This window comes from Sinohyriopsis cumingii, chromosome 4 (genome assembly GCF_028554795.1).
Source record: "Sinohyriopsis cumingii isolate HCF-2022 chromosome 4, ASM2855479v2, whole genome shotgun sequence".
Lineage (NCBI taxonomy): Eukaryota > Metazoa > Mollusca > Bivalvia > Unionida > Unionidae > Sinohyriopsis > Sinohyriopsis cumingii.
Genome location: NC_142964.1, coordinates 114320109 through 114347941, shown reverse-complemented (window position 1 = coordinate 114347941; position 27833 = coordinate 114320109). Strand labels below are relative to the sequence as shown.

The following is a 27833-nucleotide window of genomic DNA, read 5'->3' as shown; positions in this document are numbered from 1 at the left end:
CAATCATATAGACATGCAACTCCCCCTCTATAAGAATCATACAGACATGCAACCAACTTCAGTATAACCCCCTCTATAACAATCATATAGACATGCAACTGACTTCAGTACAACCCCCTCTATAACAATCATATAGACATGCAACTCTCCCTCTATAACAATCATACAGACATGCAACCAACTTCAGTATAACCCCCCCCATAACCATCACATAGACATGCAACTGACTTCAGTATAACCCCCTCAATAACAATCATATAGACATGCAACTGACTTCAGTATAACCCCCTCAATAACAATCATATAGACATGCAACTGACTTCAGTATAACCCCCTCTATAGCAATCATACAGACAAGCAACCAACTTCTGTATAACCCCCTCAATGGCAATCAAATAGACATGGAACTCCCCCTCTATAACAATCATATAGACATGCAACTCCCCCTCTATAACAATCATACAGACATGCAACTGACTTCAGTATAACCCCATCAATGACAATCATATAGACATGCAACTGAGGGCTTTTCGATTTAAACGTAAATGGTACCCAGGAAAGGCAAGTTTTAAAAATGTATGCTAGGGCACTCAGATTACAGAAAGGATTTGTATGAAAACGATACAAAATTCTAAATGCATCTATGGGTGACTACTCTATATTAAAAGTGCCTTCCCTGGGTTGCACATATATTTTAGTGGAACAGCCCTGACTAAAATGAAGCTGATAAAATGTAAACTAAATTACCATACCAGTATCTCTCTGTACATGAAGTGTGCCAGCTTAGTTAGGGAGGCCAACTTCGTTTGCTTCAAACTGTAAATACAATTAATGTCATGGATAAAAAGTACAGAAGTATGAATAAATGGTCAATTTTAAAACATGACAGTAGGGCTTCCCTTGACAAGTATTTTATTTCCATCCAAATAACTTTTAAAAAAGATGCATATATTTTATGGGACTTTTCATTCCTTCAACAACAACAGGTTATCAGCTAAGTTTCAACTGGTCAGAAAACACTAGAACTTTTGTTTATTAATAAGATGAATGAAGGAGGAATACAGAACAAAGTGTCTTTAAAACTACACTTTCTGAAAATATAAAATCATGCACAAAATGGATAAACAACTCTGCTTTGCTAACCCAAACAAACATGGTTCATACAGCTTTTAAATTTTTTTTCTCTCAAGGATTTCCAAATGTTTTCAAGGAGTATTTTATCTCTCAAGAATTGATTCATATACACATGCACAGATGTACACACAAACACACACATGCATGCACACACACACATACACACATACTACTTTGTAAATGAACCTGTGCTGTTCTACATTTGATCCTTTGATCTACCCAATTTGATTCCTTTTTTTGTAAAAACTTTGTGGAAATTACATAAGTAACAAAAACTCTGGTAATATATTTCATTTTGCTTTAATGATTTGCAGAATGTTAAAATAAATCTATCGATTCTGGGTAAAAAATTCAAGAGTTTTTTCCTCAAATTCAAAGACTTTTGAAAGATAAAACCAACTGTTGTAAAGTTCAAGGACTTTTCAAGGTTGTACAAACCATGGTGATTCCTCTTAGCCATACGGTTAATATTATCAATAATCAAGGTCTGAACTCAGTGTTAATATTATCAATAATCAACATCTGAATTCAATGTTTATCTTATCAATAATCAAGGTCTGAACTCAATGTTTATACTGGCAATAATCAAGGACTGAACTCAATGTTTATACTGGCAATAATCAAGGACTGAACTCAATGTTTATACTGGCAATAATCAAGGACTGAACTCAATGTTTATACTGGCAATAATCAAGGACTGAACTCAATGTTTATACTGGCAATAATCAAGGTCTGAATTCAATGGTTTATATTATCAATAATCAAGGTCTGAACTCAATGTTTATACTGGCAATAATCAAGGACTGAACTCAATGTTTATACTGGCAATAATCAAGGTCTGAATTCAATGGTTTATATTATCAATAATCAAGGTCTGAACTCAATGTTTATACTGGCAATAATCAAGGACTGAACTCAATGTTTATACTGGCAATAATCAAGGTCTGAATTCAATGGTTTATATTATCAATAATCAAGGTCTGAACTCAATGTTTATACTGGCAATAATCAAGGTCTGAACTCAATGTTTATACTGGCAATAATCAAGGACTGAACTCAATGTTTATATAATATATAATATGGTTTAAACTCAGATGAGGTTTATACTGTCAATAATCAAGGTTTTAACTCTGACAAAGCCTTCATACTTCTTATGTGCATTTGTTCCACAAAATTATCATTCTGACTGGGAGAGGGTACTGTATTTGCTAGTACAAAATTTACTAATCGAATCTGTTTATTGGTATTCTTCTGGTAATTTACTGGCATCATTATCTCAAGTGAAGTGAATGCATATCTAAAGTGTATCTGTAAGATTCTCTGGACAGGTACTACATTAGTATTGGCTATGTTCTTTGCATTAAAATTTCTTTCCACAGGACAACAACTAACCTGGCCCCCTGAGCTGATTTCAGGCAATGTCTAATGGTCAATTCTACCTCCTGCTTCATTCCTCGGGATAGGTATAGTTCCACCAGGATCTAGAAAATATGTCAAGGATATCACACAAGTATCCATCAGATATGAAGTTTTCTAAATAAGTGAAAAAATATAATATGCCACAACTGCTGTTGTATTTTTATGTTTTCATCTTTATCTCTGATGGTACCATTTTTTATGGAATTTGTGGTAATAATGTCATCTTTGTCTCTGATGGTACCATTTTTTATGGAATATGTGCTAATAATGTCATCTTTGTCTCTGATGGTACCATTTTTTATGGAATTTATGGTAATGATGTTGTCTTTGTCTCTGATGGTACCATTTATTTTGGAATTTGTGGCAACTTCTGTCACAAGCCTCAAAATAGAAGACAAATTTAACAGTTAAACATCCAAAAATATGACAGGACCATTTTCCCCATAACCAAAAATTCCCAACAAAAACAATGTTTTACAATAAAATAAATGAATTCACAACCAAGCAACCAGTTTCAATGATTTTAAGTATCATTATAAATGTAAGGTAATGTAGCTGTCATATAAATACAGTGATTACATTACTTGGACATATTGACATATTGCAATGTAAAGGCGTTGGGCATTTTATCACATTCATGAAAAGATTACATTATTTTAACAGAAAAAAATTTATTTTTAGTGATTAACCATGTATAAAAATATGTGAACATTTTAAAACAACTGGCAAAACATGACACCTTAAACTGTTTAATCAGTGTAACCAATAATTCTGGTAAATGCTCAACTCAGCAAAACAAATACGATCTCATATAATGTATATGCATGGTGCAACTTCTTGCACAATTAAAGAAAAGAGATTTCTATTTTAAAATTTACCTGCCAGTAATACAGGTCTAAAGAGCAGGATGACTGTGTCAACAGTTTTGACAACTTGGATGCATCCCTCTGTGCTGCATATAACATCACCTGTCTGAAGATTTCCACTCTCTCATCATTTGGAAAATCTTGCTTCAGCTGAAATAATTTACATAGCTAAGTAAACAAAAGCAGACAAAGCATGTTATGAGACCTAATTTGGTCCCTTTGTTAAATTGACAGTGGGCTCTTTCAACATCATTAGGAATTAGTAGCTGTGATATTACCGTGAATAGACAGCATATATTAAGAACACCAAATCATAAAGGGCAAAGCAGTAGTAGTAGCTGTTGCTGTGCTTAACAGTAAATCAACACAAAACCAGCTATGAAGTACCAATAAATATAAAACTTCCAAAAATGCAAACACAAAGTATTGCAAAATAAAGTGTAGAAAGAAAAAACATTTTGCCCACAATAAACATTTACAACCAATAAAAGTTAAAAAGTTAAGTTAAAATTTTTTGAAAGGTATAACGAAAATACAAAATAAAGCTACAGCATAAAGAATTGGTAAAACTTAATGATCAAAATGTTTTATATCACCTGGATTCTTACAATAAATCCAACATTTTCACTGGTGGTTATTCACCATAAAGGTTCTTCATGAATATCAAAATACTTTTGTCTCACAAGGTGGATGATGACATACTCAACAAGAATACATTCCACTGTCAGCGGACACTGCCAGGGCACTCTGTTTAAGGTTCACCCTTCATAAAGTATGAATGAGACAAGAATGTACATCTGATTCTTGATCAGTACAAAGCTATTTCATCTCTGTAATATGTTCAATACAAGGAATACCATTATCTAATGGTGGGTTTGATGGTCTAAAGCTGGCTTGTTTTCACTCCACACAGTCTGCCAAATATGAAGAACATAATGATATATACAATATTTCAAGTCTGAGATAGTGCCACAGGGTGTTGTTATGGAAGCCCCAACCTTGTTTCCCTCTTTCAAACTGTCTGAATACAGAGAGAGAGTGCTAAGAGAGAACGCTTTAATTTAACTGAATTTACCCTGAAAAGTGAGCTTTTTGGAAGGCTTGTTGAATTCATCAGATCCAATATTATTTTGGCAGGTTTAGATAACCAAAGTGGGAATACAGAATTTTGCATTATTTGCAACACTAAGTTTCATTGCTTCCAGGTGTTGATGAATTTGTATACCAAAATTGGATTGCAATTTGGTTTCTAAGTGTACATTGTTTGGCATATGAGCTTAAAATTGATATAATATGCAGGATTAGTTGGACTGGAGGACAGTTGGGTCATTTAGATTAGATGGACTGGGGGACAGTTTTGGAAGTTTATGTATAGATTAGATGGACTGAGGATAGTTTGTTAGTACATTTATAGATTAGATGGATTGAGGACAGTTCGTTAGTACATTTATAGATTAGATGGACTGAGAACAGTTCGTTAGTACATTTATAGATTAGATGGACTGAGGACAGTTTGTTAGTATGTTTATAGATTAGATGGACTGATGACAGTTCGTCAGTACATTTATAGATTAGATGGACTGAGGACAGTTTGTTAGTACATGAACAGATTAGATGGACTGATACGAGCTTGGAAGTACATGTATTGATCAGATGGACTGGAGGACAGCTAGTAAGTACATATATAGATCAAATGGACTGGAAGACAGTTTGGAGGTACATGTATAGATTAGATGGACTGGAGGAGAGTTTGGAAGTACATGTATTGATTAGATGGACTGGAGGAGAGTTTGGAAGTACATGTATAGATTAGATGGACTGGAGGAGAGTTTGGAAGTACATGTATAGATTAGATGGACTGGAGGACAGTTTGGAGGTACATGTATAGATCAGACGGACTGGAGGACAGCTTGGAAGTACATGTATAGATTAGATGGCCTAGAGAGTTTGGAAGTACATGTACAGATAAGATGGCCTAGAGGAGAGTTTGGAAGTACATGTATAGATTAGATGGCCTAGAGAGAGTTTGGAAGTACATGTATAGATCAAATGGACTGGAGGACAGTATGGAAGTAGATGCATAAATTAGATGGCCTAGAGGAGAGTTTGGAAGTACATGTATAGATCAAATGGACTGGAGGACAGCTTGGAAGTACATGTATAGATTAGATGGCCTAGAGGAGAGGTTGGAAGTACATGTATAGATTAGATGGCCTAGAGGAGAGTTTGGAAGTACATGTATAGATCAAATGGACTGGAGGACAGTATGGAAGTAGATGGCCTAGAGAAGAGTTTGAAGTTCATTGATGAGAAGCCAATTTCATAAAGTGGTGGTTCATTTGCCTCAGTGCAGAAGGAGGTTCTGATTGCAACCAGACAAAGCTTAGGTCCTTGACTGTGTATCAGATGAAGCATCTGCAGCTAAGATTTTGAAACTGGTAATTTCACAAATGGGCAATAGTTAAGTGTACATGTTGCCCAAATCCTGTAAAGTCAAAGTAAGACCTTCTGGCCTGCTTGCCAATTTGTTTGCCACATTTTATATGAAATCCAGGGCTTTTAAGCATTATGCCTTTTGTATCTAATATGTGAAAGAAATGTTAGTTTATGTTCAACAATAAGTCTTAAAAATTTGCTCTCCACCACAACAGGAGTATGAGAACCATCAAGACAGTTGGAGGTCATCACACATTTGAAGTAACCAGCACAAGGACATAGTTTTAGATTTTAAACGTTTAAACCAGTTTTATTTGGCCTATTTCTGAAGTCTCTAAGCATACTGGCATCCAACAGCATGAATGCCCATTTCCGAAGTCTCTAAGCATACTGGCATCCAATAGTATGAATGCCCATTTCTGAAGTCTCTAAGCATACTGGCATCCAATAGTATGAATGCCCATTTCTTAAGTCTCTAAGCATACTGGCATCCAATAGTATAAGTACCCATTTCTGAAGTCTCTAAGCATACTGGCATCCAACAGTATGAATGTTCATTATCTACATCACAATTTTGTCTACATTAAATTGACAGTCAGTTACTGGGTTAGGCATTTAAGAATATTTTTAATTCTGATGTGGAAAATGGTGACTGAAAATATGCTGCTCTGAGGTAAACCTGCATCCTTAGGGTAGCTTTCAGACTGAGGTAAACCTGCATCCTTAGGGTAGCTTTCAGACTAAGGTAAACCTGCATCCTTAGGGTAGCTTTCAGACTAAGGTAAACCTGCATCCTTAGGATAGCTTTCAGACTGAGGTAAACCTGCTTCCTTAGGGTAGCTTTCAGACTAAGGTAAACCTGCATCCTTAGGATAGCTTTCAGACTGAGGTAAACCTGCATCCTTAGGGAAGCTTTCAGACTGAGGTAAACCTGCATCCTTAGGGAAGCTTTCAGACTGAGGTAAACCTGCATCCTTAGGGTAGCTTTCAGACTGAGGTAAACTTGCATCCTTAGGGTAGCTTTCAGACTGAGGTAAACCTGCATCCTTAGGGTAGCTTTCAGACTGAGGTAAACCTGCATCATTAGTGTAGCTTTCCGACTGAGGTAAACCTGCATCCTTAGGGTAGCTTTCAGACTAAGGTAAACATGCATCCTTAGGGTAGCTTTCAGACTAAGGTAAACCTGCATCCTTAGGATAGCTTTCAGACTGAGGTAAACCTGCATCCTTAGGGAAGCTTTCAGACTGAGGTAAACCTGCATCCTTAGGGAAGCTTTCAGACTGAGGTAAACCTGCATCCTTAGGGTAGCTTTCAGACTGAGGTAAACTTGCATCCTTAGGGTAGCTTTCAGACTGAGGTAAACTTGGCATCCTTAGGGAAGCTTTCAGACTGAGGTAAACCTGCATCCTTAGGGTAGCTTTCAGACTGAGGTAAACCTGCATCATTAGTGTAGCTTTCAGACTGAGGTAAACCTGCATCCTTAGGGTAGCTTTCAGACTAAGGTAAACCTGCATCCTTAGGGTAGCTTTCAGACTAAGGTAAACCTGCATCCTTAGGATAGCTTTCAGACTGAGGTAAACCTGCATCCTTAGGATAGCTTTCAGACTGAGGTAAACCTGCATCATTAGTGTAGCTTTCAGACTGAGGTAAACCTGCATCCTTAGGGTAGCTTTCAGACTAAGGTAAACCTGCATCCTTAGGATAGCTTTCAGACTGAGGGAAACCTGCATACTTAGAGTAGCTTTCAGACTGAGGTAAACCTGCATCCTTAGGGTAGATTTCAGACTAAGGTAAACCTGCATCCTTAGGGTAGCTTTCAGACTAAGGTAAGCCTGCATCCTTAGGGTAGCTTTCAGACTGAGGTAAACCTGCATCCTTAGGGTAGCTTTCAGACTGAGGTAAACCTGCATCATTAGTGTAGCTTTCAGACTGAGGTAAACCTGCATCCTTAGGGTAGCTTTCAGACTGAGGTAAACCTGCATCCTTAGGGTAGATTTCAGAAAGGGTGGTACCTACCTAAATTTTGAAATTATAATTTTTGTAAACTGGATACAAGATAAATTGGTGGCTCTTTCAACATCTGAATAAGCTGCTCAACATGTCATACTTCCAAGTGTTGACATAGGCCAAATATAATGATTTCTACATCTTCTTTCTTTAGGAAGCTTCCTCAATAAATGTTTGACAAGATGGTCAACTGTGATACTCTAGCATCTAAATCAACTCTGAAGGACTTATAGTCTGTTGGGCTCAAGAAGTCATAAAAGTCAGTCATTTATCATTCATTTTATGGTACTGCAAATACAGCCTATCAGTAATATGGGACAGTACATGTAGTTGGAACAGTTGGTCCTTTCCTGGTGTAGGTGCTGGCATCACTGTTGCTTTTCATCATCATCGTGGGAAGTTGCTTATTTCATAATTTTAATAAAAATGTTAAGTAGCATATTGTGAGCTGTGTCTGATGAGTGTTTCAAAAGCTGATAATGGAAAGCACCTGGTCCAGATGATGCATAATGGGCTTGAAAAAGTGTCAAGTAGTTCGCTCAGAGCAAATGGTTACTGTAATCTTCAAACATTATAAGATTTGAAATTTATTACAGGTTTCTGATGTGGCACTTGTTTCCAGAATAGTGTTCCTGAGAAGATGTTCTGGAGAATGTTTCTGTGAATGTATTGTAAATTTCTGGTAGTGTCATGACCAGTTTATTCGATTACTTGAAGTGTTTGATACCGCTGTGTTTACTTTTACCAATGACATTCCACAGAATGTTCCATACTGATTTAACAGAGGTGTGAAAGTTGAACCAAGAGAAACAGGATCTCCATGCTTTCCTCCTGCTTTCTCTTATAATACAGATAAAGTTATTCCAAAATGTCTTGTATTTATGTAGATTTTCAACTACTGGACTAGTACTGGATAATGGAAGGGTCCTTTTCATTCCCTGATTACTTCTTTTTGAAGCATGAATAAATCAAGTACTACTGATACATTTAGGAACTTCAAAGGTTTTGGAATTGTATCACCCACAACATCAAGGAGTACTTTTGTGAAACAGAGCAATTGGTCCACTACATTTTCAAACAGATTTGACTATATGACTTGTCATTTAAATAGGCAAACATTGTGTTTTGAAACAATGTCTTCTATTTTCTTCCCTCTCCCGTTAACAACTTTACAGCCCCAAAGCATATGATTGCCATTCAAGTTGCCATGTAAAACAAAAGGTGTTGGTAACTATTCAATAAGACAGTTAAAACTTGATTGATTGACTGGAATGTTTGGAGGGAGATATATTGAGCAATGTGGAAGAATTCTGTATACAGACACAAACTGTAGTCTGTAACATAGCATCAAGAATAATTTTGCCGTGAGTTTTTTTTTTTTGAAACTGATGGACACTCATCCAGTGACTAAATTAGTATTTTCTTTCAAACAGTTGATATCAGCTAATATGTTTACATTAACTCTATCACTTTATTATAAGAAAGCCTCCTGAATAAGAGCATCTGTTGGGCCAGGTTCTATATGCCAGGTTTTTAATGCTTATTTTATCAATTGGTTGCCTTTAAACCTTGGCAATTCTATTTTATGTGAAGAGCAAAAAGCCAGAAAGACCTAGATATACCATGACATAATGTGCAAACAGATTAGGACCCGTGCAGACAATAATGTTGAGCACAAAAATGAAACTCACACTCAAAACTCCAGAAATAAAAAGAAAATGTAGTCACTCAAAAATGTCTGTTATTTGTCTTTAATGGTGTAGTACTAATAAATAAATAACCCTGAAATTTATGTGTCTGCCTTTCACCAAAGATAAACATGCCATTTGTTTTTGGATGAATAATCAAAATAAACTAGAGTCACTCTTGACGAGGTCGACTGTTAGATAGTGATGACACAGTTAACTTGCTGATGTTGTGATCAAATGGGAGAGTGCAAAAATGGTATATTGTTCCTTGGAATCCAAAACCAAAAGAATAGACTTAAATTTTTCACCCTTCAGCTGAAATATATATGTTATTCACTAGTTTCAAGAAAATATCCTCTATACACTGAAAGTGTAACTGCTTAAGAAACTTATATTTAGATTCATGAAATATATTCCAAGTCCCATACTTAGTTGCTTCTTGTTTTTATTTCTTACATTGTGGTGTATGTGGACTTCTGACAAGCTTTTATTCTTCAAATGTTCAAGTTATCTCACATATTTCTTTACATAAAATTATCCATGCAGTCCTTGGTGTGAACCAGCAGTTTAATTATGCAAAACTACAGTCCTGAATACAAGTAAGATTAGAAGGATGTGGGTAGGGTTATGTGTCAGTATTCTATACAAGATCACAACTTAAAAGAGAATGGAAGTCATGATTTCAACATGACGTGGATTACTTCATTTGTGGTCAGGCAGTACAGTGTGACCCTGCTATAGCGCGCTCCATTATAACGCGAATTCGGATATAATGCGGTCATGGCGTGGCTCCCGAAATTTCATATACATGTAATTTTTTGTGCACAAAAAAAATTCTTAAGTATTACGAAAAAAAAGCCTGTAAAATGTTGCTTATCATTTTGGGGAAGAGATCACGTATGAATAATACAGGACGATTGTGGCTTGACTCCTGAAATTTAATATGTATTTTTCTTGTACACGAAAAAGTATTTTTTTCTTTTCTTCTTAAAAGTAAAATGAAGAAAAAATGCATAAAAAGTTTATTCTGGGATCGTGTAGGTCTTCTCCAATGTTGCAAACTGAACTGTTTTTCCTTATTGGCTGCAAAACCTACCATGTGGCTTTTTTATTTGTTGGCAACATTGTTGGCTGTTTAAACTTTTATATACAACCATTGGTTTGGAGTGCAGAAATTTAGAGGCCCCGTGAAAGGAAGCTGCAAACTGGATATAAAATGCACTGAAATTTATCTATTGTTACATAAACAAATTCTTTGTCCATACTGACAAACCATCTAAACAGTGCATTGTTATATCACAATAAGCTTATCCTGAAATCTAGCGCGAGTTCTATATGTTGTGAAATATCCACGTTTTTGTTGTTGACATTTCTGGTAACAGAGATCAACCAGGCGAGGCATTATCTCATAATCTATCTTTCATTGGTCTTTCAGCCGATCGCTAGTAATTAATATATTTACAAAGACTGACATTTGTATGTGGATGGTAAGTAAAATTCCTCTCCGTTTCACTCAGAATTAGGTTCTTCAGAACGCTCACGTTTTCTGTAATAATTCCTATCATCAGAACACCTGCATCTCTATCGTCTGTTGACCCGTTGTTAATTTTCAGATGCATGCGTGGAAGGTAGCATGACGCTGCTACCACAAATGAAAAAAAAAATACATCTTACTTATTGGTTTATTCAGTAGGCATTGGAGGGACAGTGACTAGAATAGTCCAAATGATGGCCAATTCCTTTTTAAAAATGTACCCAGATAAAACAGATTGCTGAAATTTAAAAGGAAACAGATTACCTTTGAAGCACCGACTGTTATGAAAATGTGCTCAGCAATCATGCAATACAATTATTTGATGTTGCCGCCACAATAAGAAATGGGCATTCGTTTGGTTCTCCAAAGCTGTCCTTTAGCAGTGACTTCAATAGCACATGCACCCTTCATCAAAGAAAGCTGACTACAATCTTTCAATAACAGCAAAGAACCTTTCTTCAAAGGAAGTCAGTACCAAACTTAAATAAAAGTAATGGAATCTGATGGATTTTTGCATTTTCCAATGTGACTGGAACACGTTAACTGTGCTGTGAAAGTTTCTGTTTTGTAGGAGAAAGTTTATGCTTACGAATGCTACCAACGGCGGCTTAAAACGCAAACCAACTTTTACCGACTTGCAATGTACTTTAAAGTAAATGTGTTTCGTCATTCGTTAGGTGATTGTGTTGTGTTTTTCCACTGAACTCAGACCAATATGACCTGTCACAAAATCATTGAATATTTTAAAGCTCTGTGTGTGCATATTTTTGATGGAATCACTTGTATTGTGGATTCAATGTATATGATGAGGTTCGTAGTTGAGTACACGGTGTTGATGCTCTATTCATGCTATACATTAGACATTTATATATAAACAGGATTCACGTATATGTACCAATTCATGGTTCTCTAAATAAAGTAAACTATTATATCTTCTGTTTTCACTACAGGTGCATTTCTCATTTAATATACATCAATTCAAGATGGCAACTGTGCCGACGAAGCACGTATTTTACGACCTGCATTTATTACCCACCCCTACCCCCAATTTTCTTTGGTGTTTTTTTTTTTGGGGGGGGGGTACATTTTCTTCAGCTAACTGACTTGGTTGCTTATAACATGGTTCGGATCATAACACGGTCGGATTCTATGGCTCCCAACTACCGTGTTATAGCAGAGTCACACTGTATTTAATCTGATGGTGCAACAGTGGCTCTGATACAAATCAACAACTTACCATATCGATAATCCTCCAAGCTCTGTCTAAATCACTGCAATGCATGCTGGCAACTACACTTTGCTTGTATACCCACAACTTCAGAGGGGTTGGAAGATCTTAAAACAAAATGATGACAAGCCACAATTTTCAACCAGATGATTTTTGTGCATGCTATACATTGATAACTTTAAAGAGCATATTATGAAATGTTCACATGGTCAGCATACTATTTTGGTATAACTATTTTCATGTTAAGGACTATTATACAACATAGAATTTAGTTTAAAATTAAGTTTCTAACATTTAATGTAATTTTAAACATGCCTGATTTACAAAAAAATTTGAAAACTTCACTTAATATAAAAACGTTTTTTACGGCAGTAAAAGAAGCTATACATCAGTCACAGTTACATGACAACGCAAATAACTGATATCAGTATTTGTAGCACCTGTGTTCAAGTCTGTGTTCTCGTATAACTTCATGTAAATGAGACTGATGGGTGTTTGAGGTATATTGCAAACAAAATGGGTTTTAAAGTAGGTGCATGCTGACTGAAATGTTTATCACCCATTTGTCAAGCAATATTTCTTTGAAATGTAAAGTTTAATTTTTAGGGGTTAAATGGATCTGACATGAAGGATTTTTCCATATATGTGCGACTCATAAGGACATCTCTGACAATACATTTTCATTGTAACACATAATATGGAGGGCAACAGGTGCCCTTTAATGAGAAAGCTTGTTTACATGTTGGCCTGCTTTGAAATATAAAAAAGTTACAATCATTACAATTCCTAACTATTGATTCAGTCAAAACAGAAATTTAACTTCAATAAAAAGATGCTTATATACTGGATTCCATAACTTTTGTGAGCATCAATTTTCATGCTTTTGTAAAAAAAAAGTTCGTATATAAGGGTTCTAAAAAATTCATGGATTTGCCTGTCAAAGTTTGCAGCTCTCCCTGTGATATGCATCAAAAAAGAGTGCTACCACCTTTTGTTCACACTGACTAAAGGCCAAGGCATCACATAGAGAGTTTAAAAGGTATCAGAATTCAATCAGCAAACAGAGGTTTCCTTAGGATCAGACAGGACCACAATCAAAGGATATTTTGCTTCAAGTTTCCTGGTCTGTGATTAATATGTCAGGAACAATGTGATTGTTAAGAGAATGAAGTTTATGTTTATATACAGACAAGACAGAAGTTTTGTTTTGTAAAGTCTATTTTACTGTCACTGGTTTGTCTTAGTACCTAATCTGTAACCGATGAGAGCTTTGTTTTCATAGTGGTTAGTACATTTGCCTTGGATGTGGGAGACTGCATGTTCGATCCTCAGCCCAGTCATACCAAAGATTATAATAATGGTACTAACAGCTGCCTCGCTTGGCACTCAGCATTAAGAGGTTAGTGTTAGGACTGGTCAATCTGTTGTTAGGATAATGTGACTGGGTGGGAAATGATGCTACATATCGGTGACATGATACCCCAGTGCTTGACATCACTGTAAACTACCACACTGCAATACACCATAACAATATGACTGGAAAATTGTTAAAGCAATGTAAAAAATCCAAATCACACACACATCTTTAAGAACAATGAGGAAGAAAAGCCCGTAAAAATAATCTTATTTCTTGTGCACAAATTAGACTTGTCTCAACATTCATGCATAAGGATTTCGGACCCTCCTTTATTCCAAGCAATAGCTACAAAAATCTTAACTAATCAGCCTAATTACTGCGTTTTAAGCCTATTTGCTCAGAAATGTGTGAAAGTCAACTATGGTGTAATTATTTAATAATACAAACCAATTCCCACTCATTTTGCATTAGTATTACTATTCAATTTTCCCCATACCAAAGATTGTTTATTTTGTACATACCAATGCCATCCCTGTGGAACAGGATTATTTTTGTGTTTATTTGGAAGGTTCATTTTGTTAAATTCTTTGTGTAATTGATTATCTTTTACATTTTTAGAGCATTCCATTTCACAGTTCCATTAAGCCAGTATTATTCTGATGTTCCATTACACCCTAGACATAAACTTTTGTTTACAGACAATAATGGTGACAAGAGACACTTGTGACTGGGTAATAAAAATAATATTTTAGGTTTTGAAAACATTTTACAATGTGATGCCAATGCTGCTGGCATAGCAACCAATGAAGAGAGAGGAAATGAAACTGGTTACCATATTTACCATATATGTTGGGACACCATATTTGTTTGGACACCACAAATTAAAATTTTAAAGCAATTTATTGTGCACTGTATGTTCTGGGACACATCGTTTTATTTTCAAGTCATAAGCTGTGGGACACCTTCTAAATCATTCGAAAATTATGTGTTGGAAAATGCACTCCAACTGAAATTTTATTTAACAAAAATATAAAAATATACTTGAGATAAAACTCTTTAATCCACTGCAGTAGCATCATCTCGTCAACACAACCCTTTTCCAGCATGACTGATCTTCGGTGCATGAATATTTTGTAGCTTTCTCAAGCTATGAAAAATTACTGGTGGAGGCAATAAATCTCCTCAAGCAGAAACTGTTGTAAGGACTAAAGTCAGATTTTAACAAATCTACACCAGTCATGCTAATTCTCACACTTTTAGCTCCCATCTTATCATCAGTCCTTCCAGGAATGAGATCAAAGTACACTAGGATCTGATCGATGTTAATGGCTATATTGTCAGCAAAATCATCTTGTCACAAATTCATCAATGATTTTATTTTCTCTAAATCTTCTGAGTGATGCTGCTCACTGATGACCATGCATGAAGCATTATACTGAGTCACTTTAAAATTTGTTCCATTGTTTTAATGTATGTTTAAAATTCCTGTGAATACCAGTGAAAAGGAACCAAAGTTGGCTTCCATATCTCAGCTACGTGTACAAAAAAACAAAACAAGAAACAACGAAAAAACCTGGCACCCTTAAGAGAATCCAGTTGGCTTCTGAGGTCAGCTTGCTTTGTAATAACATAACCTTTGTATTGATATACTTTAAAAAAAAAGTCTTAAAAGTATCCACAGTCGATTTCCAAGGTCGGCTTGTTTTGTAATAAAAATAACCTTTGTCTTTGATGTCTTGTCAGTAAGTTCAAACAATGAGTTTACTGCTTGGTGCCAGTTGCATTTATACACCAACCAGGCTTCTACTTCCTTGGCATCTGTATTTATAATTAATTAGGCATTGATGTCTGCAGGTAAACAGTATACACAGCAATAACTTGCTTTAATAATACTTTTTTTAACCTATGCTAGCGAAAAGATTGTCACTTGCACTCAAGTGAATGTATTTTTAAATAATGATTTTTATTTGCAAATACTGTCATTTCGCTGACCTAGATATAATTCAATCTTGGTAATTTTGCACCTAACACCATGTTATGTGTGAAAGACTGAAGTCTTCAAGCAATCGGTTGATTATTTCCCTCCTATTTGTGATTCTGTTGGACCCAGTTTTCAGTTGGATGACATTTTCAAACCTTTGAGTATAACCAAACACAATTTGTTCATGTCAGTGAACAATGTGTCCTGTGTTATCAGACGTATGCAATACACACTACAGTATGGATGCCTATGCTACATATACAGAGTTCATGGATATATTTTATTGTGTAATGCTTGTGATGAAAAAGAAGAGGAATATATGATAACAATACAAGGTTGTTTTTTTTTCATTTTATCATCAAATAAGCATTTTGTTTATTTTACTGCAATGTGCAGGGGGGGGTAAATTTAACACAAATTTATATTGTTTCTTAAGTCTTGGGACAGTGAACTAGTTGAAAAAAGTTTCACTATAAGTTCTGGAACAGGAAAAAAAGTAATTATTTTTATCACGTCCCAATATAAATGGTAAATACAATATTAATTGAGCAGCATCTCAATGTTAATTTTGCTGGCAAGAAAGAAAATAATTTTACAAATAGTATCAGTTCTGCTTGAATGTATTGACATATTTTTATATCTAGAATTGTTTTGTTGTAACCAAAACCAAAGACACCCTATTTGAAAGCAAAGAACAAAATATTTTCAAATGACAGTCATGCATGATTATTTAAAAAGTAAATGCTTCAGTTGCAGATAAAAATGAATACTAATAATTATGCTACCATGAAAAGTTTACTGGCAATGAATCACACATCCCTTTACAACAAAGGTATTTATGTGACAAAGAGGCAAATGGATTCATTCATACATTGATAATTGTAAATGGGCAATCTCCTTAAATTCATTCATGAAAAGATGAAAAATGCAATTTTTAAGTTATAACATTCTTTTTTGGTTTATGTATCAATGACAGTGTCGAAAATGATGTTTATATGTCTCCATTTTGTTTAAAATATAACCATAACCTGAACTTGTCAAACTGCTGTTAATGTACAACCATAAGCCATACTTTTCAAACCGCTGTTAAAGTACAACCATAAGCCATACTTGTCAAACTGCTGTTAAAGTATAACCATAAGCCTTACGTGTCAAACTGCTGTTAAAGAACAACCATAAGCCATACTTGTCAAACTGCTGTTAAAGTACAACCATAAGCCATACTTGTCAAACTGCTGTTAAAGTACAACCATAAGCCATACTTGTCAAACTGCTGTTAAAGTATAACCATAAGCCTTACGTGTCAAACTGCTGTTAAAGAACAACCATAAGCCATACTTGTCAAACTGCTGTTAAAGTACAACCATAAGCCATACTTTCGAACTGCTGTTAAAGTTAAGTTATAACATTCTTTTTTGGTTTATGTATCAATGACAGTGTCGAAAATGATGTTTATATGTTTCCATTTTGTTTAAAATATAACCATAACCTGAACTTGTCAAACTGCTGTTAATGTACAATCATAAGCCATACTTTTCAAACTGCTGTTAAAGTACAACCATAAGCCATACTTGTCAAACTGCTGTTAAAGTACAACCATAAGCCATACTTGTCAAACTGCTGTAAAAGTACAACCATAAGCCATACTTGTCAAACTGCAGCTGCCTAGTAATTTCTATAAAAGGTCCAACATATTTGGTCCCATCAGTGTTCAGTTTAGACAAGTTTCATCGCGTTTATAAAATAAAGACTTAATGGTATAGAGATGATAAGCAAAATACTAGATGGGTCACAATTACCTTGTTCTTGAAGACTGTCTAGAAGCCTAAGCTCCATCTGGAAGAATCTGAGTCCTCCGCATTCAGCATGGACCAGCATCCCCTTACTATGCACAGCTGCTGCCAGCATGGCCCTGTTGGTTGCTTTGTCTGAAAACATGTCATCCAATTGCATGATATAAAAGAAAACAATTGCTTCATGTCTGAAGGTACCTTAAAGAGACACCGAAATGAACATAAATGGGAGCCAACTCAAATATACAGTGTATCAAAATTCCAATTTTAACTATTTAATCAAACAAATTTTGTTCCTAGCGCATCTGTATGAAAAAATGCTATTTCCGTAACATTTATTTTTCTTCTCATATACTGGAAAAATGATTACTACATTGGAGAACTTTCTTGTTTACATCTCTCCTTATTCTGAAAGCATTCAACATCATGTAACATATGCAACTATAAAATAAATGAAGTCTATTGGGTTCCTTATGCATAAATTTGTACTTATTTAAAATGCTGAAAAAGTACAAATTTGGTGCAAGATGTTTCTTCGATGATACTTAATCATAAAACAATTGGTTTGATATTGTACAGCAGCGTGGTCCAACATCTTCGAGACCGAGGACAACATGGACCAAAAATTTCAAATTTGTTGGCCATACATGATCATATTATCTTTTAAAATACTATAATAATTATACAAATGACCTTTGTATGAGAGTGGGGCACAAAAAAAAAATGACCTGCAGGTCTGTAGATGGACCACTCAGTATAGCAACACATGTAGGTTATTAAGTGACCAGCAATTGGAGTAAAATGCCATCTAATCCAGAAGTAAGATTTTATTTAAACCCACATTCTTTCAGTCACCAGTCTAGTACACTAGACACTGAGTCAGAGCGACACCTGCCTCCTTCAGCTGCCTATTATACCATGCAAGGGGATGAATCGAGCTTATCCCATGTTAACCTGAGAACACGGACTACCTCAAAATTCCAGCCCTATCATGTGAAAAAGACATTAACATGACTTTTGATTAGTTTTAGCAATTTTTATGCTTAAGGGTTGTCTTCTTACTACGACATAATTCAAATAAGAGTGGTCTCCTCTTGAATAGAAGAATTCATGCACAAGTCATCTGTCAGTTAATACTGGAGCACATGAGCAAGCTCTTCCAGGAATGTAACTGTGTTGAGGGCTGGCAAGGAAGTTCCCAGGTTATGATCACACAAGCATTAGTAAACAAACATATTTTGCTAAAAACAAATGTTGGTTTCTCTTTACAATACACTGCATAATCACAACATGTTCGAAGAACATGTACCAAATGAAGGGACTTAAATCACCTTACACAAGAGTTAGCCCTGGCTCTGGTTATCTAAGATATGTGAAGCTGCCTCAAGTGTTCTGCAAGATAAGGGCCAGAGTTAGCACAGATCAAGAAAGGGACAAAGAAAAATGTTCTGCTCCTAAAAATCAAGTAAAGCAGAGTTACTTACATCATTGTGAAGCTAAGCATGACCCTGTAATGTAGCCTGTAGTGATGCTGGTATAGGTCCCACCAGGTCTAATTGAGCACTTTCGGATGAATGGCCTCTCAGAAAGTGGCAAATATTTTATCAGACTTCCAACCCATGTCATGAATAATGTCAGGTAATGGTTTCTCTTGAATTCTATACTGGTGGCAAATGTCCAAAACTCAGGAGCCAAGATGTGTAAGAAATTCATGTGGTCTTGGTTTAATTTCTTGTAGGATGCATGGTTATTCCAATGTATCCAGGATAAAAAAGATTGCACAGTGTAGCAATAAGAAGCTAAATCATCTCTTCTGATTGGCTGAGTACATTTTGTGTACCACTCCAGTACTTTACTGGGGTCCTGAAGATATCCTGGGAAAAAGGGCTCAATAAAGACAGAAGCTGGAAAATGAAAGACTGATTTCCCATGAGCTGGAGCTTGTTCTCATCAGTGAAACATGGGGCATTATGAGTCTTTATGAGTGAACCAAACCATCATGGCAGAACTGTACACAGTTCAGGCTGACTTATAAGGCATGCATTTCATTGATTCTGCCTTTCAAGGCTATGTCATTCAGGATGCAAGCTTGATATAAAAGATGAGCCAGTGCGGCTTAAGACTATGGACTGAAGGACATCTTGTTTAAGAGCTTCAAAAACCCATGTTAGGTTCCATTTGGAACCATGGGCCAAGCCTTTTGGTTGAGACAAGTTGAAACTGGCTAGAAGGTCAGAGATGCGTGGTTCTAGGATATGTCCTGCCTAATATGATAAAGAAATGTGTCAGAAATAATAGGACTCTGGGCTAATTTATCTCATCAAAAAGCTAAACAGGGAATTTACAAAGCTTTAAAATAGAGAGGCTTTAATGAGCAAGATATGTCTTTGCCCCAATGGCAGAACACTGCCCTCAGATATTTTGAATGTGGTGTACCTCCTCACACAAGCAATTATGTCCACCATTTCTCATAGAAATGTTTCTTTTTGAGGGCTTGTTTGCTTTGAACCAAGTGTATGTGTTCTGCATTTTGAGTTGGAATGGAAAAGTTGTACATGCAATCCCAGAATGGAGTGCAGATTTGATGCATAAATGGACCATCCTGTATGATGAGCTTGATTCTAACAGGCCACTGAGTCTGCTAGGACATAAAGCCTGACAGAAATGTGGTGGATTAAATAAGCATTAATTTATGAAAATCCCAAGCAACAATCAAGAAATCTCATGACCATGTTCCCCATTGCCTTTAAATGTAAATGACGATAGAGGTATCGGAAAGAATCAGAATATCTTTCCAGATCATAATCAAGGCATTTACTGTGGCTTTAAGTGTGTGTGTGTGTGTGTGTGTGTGTGTGTGATCTGACTAAACCCTGACCACTGGGAGAGTGGTTAGTGCTGAAAAAAATGCATGAGAAAGCCTTAATAAGACCTGATGTTTGCTGGAGCTGCACATAATCTAAAACTTGTATCATTTGGATTAGATGAGAAAGATTAGGTCACCAATTAAGTAAAGAGAATTATCAACTGTGGAGTCGAGTAGGCAGCCTAAGGTGGGAAGATCTGAAGTCCTGTGAGGTGTTCCCAGACTATATTAAAGTCTCCAAGAGGGCAGAAGATATGAAGAGGGTCATCATCAGTGTACAATCCTAAGGGAGGAGAACTCTGTTGGAAACCCTTGTGAACAGCATATCCAGAACAACGACAAGCTGATACTACATAAAATCAGATCTGTTGAAAAGCAATCCATGAAGAAACATGAGGAACAATGAATTTCATGTCTTTGTAAAAAAAGTTACTTACTTTTTGGTTTTGGAGGATGTTAACCTGAATGTTAAATGTCAGAGATGTGGACATGGTCCTGGAAGTGGGATCTCTGGGAACAAGTCACAGGAATTTTCAGTAAAATGGATTGGAATATGAAGACATGCAAACTGAAGGTGCAGAGAGTTGCTCATGGATGTTACTGATGGTCAAACTAATAGTCTCTGTCCTTAGCTGGTGTACCAGTGTCTGTTTTGAGAAGGGTAAATTTGGGTTGTAAAGCCAGGTGTCTTTAGTGGGTTGTAAAAGTTTTCATCCCATCATGATGTTGGAAATGGGAGGCATGCCATGCTAATACTGCCCATTTCCTGAGAGAAAATATGGGAAGATGGGTGGCAAGGTGTGGAACGACCAAAATATATCCTTATCTCCTTGTGTTGTGCTGCCTCTTGTTTTGGGAAACATGACACTTGCTGAATAGTAAGGTTTGGAGAAGGGTTTCCCATTGGGAAAGTCTTAGTGGGGTCCTTCCTATTTCTTTGGTCCCACTTGGGAAATGAATGCAGGTCTCTGGGTTGCCTTTTGGCAGCTGCTTTACTGCCTCATCTATGTGGTCATGGAATATGAGGTGGGATGAAAAAAGCTGCACTGACAGTTGCCTTGACATGACACTTTTTAACAGCAAGATATATTCATTCCCAAAGTGTGTCAGTCAGCAGAGTATTAGCAGTGGGATACAGACTATGCTAAGCTTGCCCAAAGATGGCCACTGAGATCTGCTTCAGCATGCAGCCAATAGTTATAATAAGGCAAACCAGTGGTTTTATGTTGTGTAAAGGTTTCTGGTCCACTGCATTCTGATGGTGGCTTCTGCATTACCTATAAACTGCAAAGACTTTGATGTGTGGTATGTGTTAGATTTTAGTTAAGTATCACCATTGTGAGAAGAAAGGCCTGTTGACACTGGGATCTTGAAGTTGCCTTCTGAAGCAGAACAAGATGTTAGTGACTTGACTTGTGTCAACTGTTTAAAAGGTGGCTGGTCATTCTTGATTTAAAGGATAATGGATGAAGGAATTATAAAAGAGACCACTGATGAAGAAGGAATTATAAATGAGACCACTGATGAGGAAGGAAAGAGTTCAGAAAATTGGAAACAGAAGAAGAAACTTTTTTATTAACACTGAGTAAAAAAAGATGATACATGCAAACAGAGTTGAAGCCAAGAAAGAAGCCTCCGGCAATGGTAGTGATGAGTACACTGGGGAAACAGGTACTTAGTAACAATAAAAGAGGCTGCAGAGTTTGTCTATGTTGGGAGATCATTAACTCCAGACATTGGCTTTGAACACCACTGAAAGTTGTAGAAGGATTCCAAGTCTCAGAGAAAGGGAAATCACCATAACTAGCATTGGGTTGCAGTGGAACCTGCACTCATGATGGAACAGTAGAGTGTTAGTCTGCCTTGCTTTTATAGGTCAAATACTAGATATAGTCTGCATTGCTTTCATAGGTATAATACTGGGTATTGCCTGCATTGCTTTCAACGGTCAAGTACTGGATCTAATCTGCATTGTTTTCATAGGTATAATACTGGGTATTGCCTGCATTGCTTTCATAGGTCCAGTACTGGATATAGTCTACATTGCTTTCAAAGGCCAAGTACTGGATTTAGTCTGCATTGCTTTTATAGGTCTAGAACTGGATACAGTCTGCCTTGCTTTACTGGTCAAGTACCAGATACAGTCTGCATTGCTTTCACAGGTCAAGTACTGGATATAGTCTGCATTGCTTTCTTTGGTGCTGTGCTCTATATTATAAGAGACTTTATCACCAAATAAGGTGTGGGTTTAATGTGCATTTGTGACAATCCAGGACTGGGAATGGCATGAACAAATGTTAAATGTGGGTACTATGTAAGGAATGCAGAACTGGTAACACTGGGTGCTAAGTCAGGATGGAGCTAGAGTTGAAGTAGATAATATACAAAGATGATTGATGTCTGTTCCTGAGGTCTTGTATCAGCTTTTGTGGATTACATCATTGCATCCATTACCAGGGTGAATGTGAGGCGATGTATTTTCCAGTACTGGTTCATGTGGGCCATTGTACCTTGTCAATACTGGCCATGTAATCTGTTTAGTGCTGGCATAACTGGAAAAAGGGTGGTGGCAAATAGGTCAATGATGCGAATGTAGTCACATGGGGGACAGCATTAGCAGAGAATGTTGCATCTTTTTCTTGACAGGCAACTTCTCAATCTGAGATAACTCTCAAATAAAGAGTTCACTCTGGAGGTAGCACTGGCAGCAAGTCTGATAATATCTGCCTTGTTAGATAAATGCTTTTTGACTCTCTTGCTAGCCAGAGACAGCTTGTTTGGAAGAAACGATCACCCATGTGTCAACTATCTATTAAACACAGATTTCATTGTGTTGCCTGCTGACACCCAATACAAGTATCACAGGTGGAATAATTATTTTTAGCCAGCTTACATGTCCCACAGTTCCTACATTCACCTTTAATTAAAGATAACAAAACAATGTCAAGCCATATATACTTGCTTATAAGTTGAAACATACTGCAAACAACAAAGATCCTGCTCTACTGTAGCATAATGTGCCTGCAGATCAGGGTCTATGTTGTTTGTTCATCTGAGTACTCATATCAAACTGCACAGACCCAGATCTGCTAGTGCATTATGTAACATCAGATATGGGTCTATACAGTTTGCAGTTGGGCTCAACTTATAAGTGAGTATATATGGTATTCAGGCAAATTCAACCCAGAATCAGGTTAAGTGCACAGTGAAACTAAGCTAATAAGTGATCATTAATTTAAGCTAATACAAGGTCAAGTGCCCAGATGCAGTGTCAGTGCTGGAGTAGAGAATTAAAATGGTGCCAGTATACTTCCATGTTATTGGCAAACTCTTAAATATTGCTCAAACTTGAGAAAAGGCTCCAAACTGAATGACTGTTATTTGTGAGGCCTCATAACCATGCCTAGGCATCAACAGAAGTAGTAACTAATGAAAGAGGGATTTGGGCATAAATTGCAATATCCAGCAGGAGTCCAATCTTGTCTGACTTCTGTCTGGATAAGGAGATGATGTTTTAGAACTTTTATTGCTAAAACAAGCCAAAAGAGGTCGTTAACATCTTTTTACACCTGGGAAGCCTGAATATGCAAGGTAGTCGATGTCCTCCTAACATACTACGACTGTGTAATTTATTTGAAGAAGAATTCATCATTACGATAAATCATTGAACCAACTGCTAAACTGATGTTAAATAAACAAGATTTTATATAATGACAATATGATCAGTGCAGAAAGGGAGGTAACCCTGATAGGAACATACAAGTTGCAAAGGTCTTAATATCCACAATAACTCTGGGGATAATGTGTGATTATTTGGTGACAAAAGCTTGAAAAGGATTAAAAAAAATGTCTGGCCACATTTTGTTAATGGAGCAAAAGGCAAGCATAATTTGACATTTGAAATTCAATATCAAAACAAAAAGAGAGCAAGACGAAACTAAAATTGTACATATCCATTCATATTTCCTAGTACTGAGAGTCATAACAAAGTTAATTTAAGAATACAAGTACCATGAATCATACCCATCCATGCATACTAGTTCTTTAAGCAGGCAATGCTTGTGTCTAGTTGACTCAAATACCCTATAACATTGGTAAATGTAATCAATCTTGAACTAAACTTCCTGTGCAGAAAAGACATTAATTTGTCACTGAACTTTCCATGACTGCGATCATGGGCTTTTAGACTCACAAATCCAATGTCTTTATTTTAACTACCTTAAGTACAGTTCATCCATAAAGTTTGTTCAAGTTCTTATTCACAAGAAAAGTTACTATGTAAAACTCACTTTTAACTGAGTCACAAAGACCTTAATCTTTGATCTTTAGGGCTCAAAATCAATAGTCTTCCATACATTAAGTGCAAGCCCTCCACAAATCTTGGTCAGTTTACATGGTCTGGAACTCAAGTTTGTGAAATGCATTTTTCTTATTTTACTAACAGTGACCTTCACCGTTATCTTTTGAACACATAATTAATATACTTCTTTCTTATTCAAAGTATAAACCACCATAAACTTGATGAAGGTACATGGCTGAAAACTTGAATTTTACAGCATGACTCATTTTCAATTTTCAGCAAGTGACCTTGGCCCTTAACCACTAAAATCAACCGGTTTCTACCTTACCACAAATTCAAGTCATGTAAAAAGTTTTGGCCATGATCTATTAATGTGTGGAAACTGGTCTTCTTTTGGTCACAGCAACTTTGACCTTTTGACCCCAAAATTAATCATCTTCTTCCCTAACCCAAATGCAGGCTATTTAAAATGTTTGGTGACTGAAAAATGGCATCCCTGTTAAATTGGATAAAATGAGATAAACTGTAGTTACCTGGATACAGATGTAAAGCCTTCTGGGCTGAAGACAAATAATTATTATTCCTATCCACTGGATTGTGTTGACCAGCATTCATTTGACCAGTGGGCAGTAGCTCTATACATTCCTGCAATACACAAAAGAATTTTGTACAAAACTTGTCAAGCTTGTTATAAGCTATGATTTTAAAGGCCCAACACTCAACAATGATTCTAGGATACAACAAGCACTTCATGATCCATGGACAATAACAATAATTTTTCTAAAAGCTTGAAAATTTAAACTGACAATGAAAAATGAATTCAAAGTACTGAAATTGTTTTAAAACAATTTTTTTTATACAAAAGAACACTCTTGTCAGAGCTCCTTTAATTAGAATGAGTATAATTATATAAAATGTACCTGACTATTTTTCCAGTCCAAAGTAATAGAACACCTAGCACAGGATGCTGATGCAGCAGCACAGTCTGGGAAGAAGTGGACCAAGATCTCGGCCAGGAGTCTCCAGAGGATGCAGCGAGAGGGATCAGTATGCAGCAGCTTCTGTATATACCACTTGCCTTCCAGAGGCTGACCCTAACAAGAAATGACGTATTTCATTGAGTGCAGTCAGGTCTCATTTATCCCACCCAAAATCATTTCCTTAAAACACTTTGAGAAGCCCCACCTTTCCCATATTTATATTTTCCTGTAACCTACCTTTACTTTGACCTTTCTGTTTATTCAGTTATGTAAAACCAATAGTGAGATAAACTAAGGTAAAAACAAAATCTGACTATATATTACTAAGTGACAGCAGCTCTTTTTTTTTAATCAGAATGACAAGTTCTTTGAAAGACTTTCTGTTACATTAAACCTATAAACCCAAACAATTTACAAATTACAAAATTAAAAAAATAATACATGATGTGAATGCTATTTATGATGCACTCTAACACTGGCAACTTTCACAACAAGATAATAAAATAAGTAACAAACAGTTCACATTCAAATTATTAAGCTCTTTCTATGCACATGAATAAACAAATACAGATAAATAAATAACTATTTTTTATATCAATACAAAAAAATACTGATCATATTTCATACAAAGTATGATATTAAACTTTTAATATACAGCACATTTTTCTATTCAAAGTGACGTAAGAAGCAAAAGGAGAGAAAATGCAAATAATATCTGCAAGTATTCATGCACACACACACACACACACAGACACAGACACACATGCAAATACACACATTATAAAGATGAATAATTGAAAAACAATAATTGTAAGAACTCAGACATTTCTTTAAGCTGACACATGCATTACACAGGGTTGATACAGATATTTCATCAGGAAATTCAAGGACAGGTTAATATTTCAGCATGATAATTAACTGTGCATAAACATAGAAGAACACTGATTGTAATATGTAGAGTCCACAAAATATCACAAGTATTTTATTCTTAAACAAGAACTAAGAAATATTTTTGCTGAATTAGGCCAAGGTAAAGACACTGTAGTTCAAGGGGCTTTGGGGCATTAGAGCAAAGTAAGACCATCTCATTTACATCAGTTTGGGAGTCAACACTCATTATTACCACTTTTTATAACTCCTCGACTTTATCATGCTTAACCAAAACATATTTTAAATTCATTCATACTGACAATATTTCATTTTTATATGCTTTTTACAATTCCCATGCAACTACAAGCTATTTTACTCATTGTTCTAGCTAAGTTACTTCAGTTCATCAAGTCTTGAGTCATAGTGACAGTGGAGATTTTAGCTCAACAAGTCCCATGTTATACTGATGGTAAGTACTCTATCGCTAGGGTCAAACAAAAAACATTTTCAGTTGAGTCGCTGCATCCCATCACTTTTGAACCTGGAGCTATTTCTATTGTATTTCTTTATTAATTTTATCTCAATAAAAATAATACTGCATATTATAAGCAATTTTCTACTATTAGCTTGGTTCTTTCAGATCTACATAAATGCTAAAGAAAAAAAATGCAATCCTAAAAGATGTGACCAGTAGATTCACAATAAAATCAAGATGATTCATATTTTTTTTTAAAGAAAACATTTTATAAAATGGTAATAATTCTGCATAAAATGTTCAACTGTATCAACTAAGTATGTGACATTTAGTATCTCTGTAAAGAAGAAGAAAGAAATATTTTCATCTAAATGATAAAATCTGAGTTCCTTTCACCAATGATATTTCACAATTTTTTGATAATGATTCATACATATTCTTAGAACCTTAATCATATTTTATAACTCAATAGATACTTATACATTTTTTTCCTACAGATAGTATGACCTGAAATTGCATATTGTTAATCACCAGAAGAAAAGAAATGCTTTGGAAATCAGTAATGTTTATCTATGTATCATCACATAAATTATAATCACATAGTGATTCATATTACTTATTTCTATCTCAAACCGTATTTTCATTTTTGCTATAAAAAAATCATTGAACCTTTATCTTAATATCAGGATTGTACATTTCTATGCTGACACTATCTGCTCCTCATTTTCGATTTCAAATTTCTTCTTAAAAAATAACTTCATAAAAGCAATGTAAAAACATTTGTCCAGAATGGGTTTAATTTCTTATTTATTAAAGTTATATAAACTTAAATTGAGTTTGATTAAATACATAAAATGTATTGTGATTAAAATAAACTGATCAATATTCATTACTGAAAT

The 27833-nt window shown here is 35.7% G+C and overlaps 1 protein-coding gene across 1 annotated transcript in view; it reads right to left on the bottom strand.

The window, feature by feature from the left end:
- Positions 1-27833, bottom strand: part of LOC149801921 (tetratricopeptide repeat protein 37-like) — a 160982-nt gene that overhangs the window by 4935 nt on the left and 128214 nt on the right. Inside the window, exons 34-40 of the mRNA XM_089956305.1 lie at positions 25530-25703; positions 25143-25254; positions 17450-17578; positions 12322-12419; positions 3432-3569; positions 2527-2615; positions 753-816 (exon numbers count right to left, since the gene is read on the bottom strand). Of these exons, the coding sequence (XP_089812431.1) occupies positions 753-816; positions 2527-2615; positions 3432-3569; positions 12322-12419; positions 17450-17578; positions 25143-25254; positions 25530-25703 (804 nt within the window). The remainder of the gene's footprint in view (positions 1-752; positions 817-2526; positions 2616-3431; positions 3570-12321; positions 12420-17449; positions 17579-25142; positions 25255-25529; positions 25704-27833) is intronic.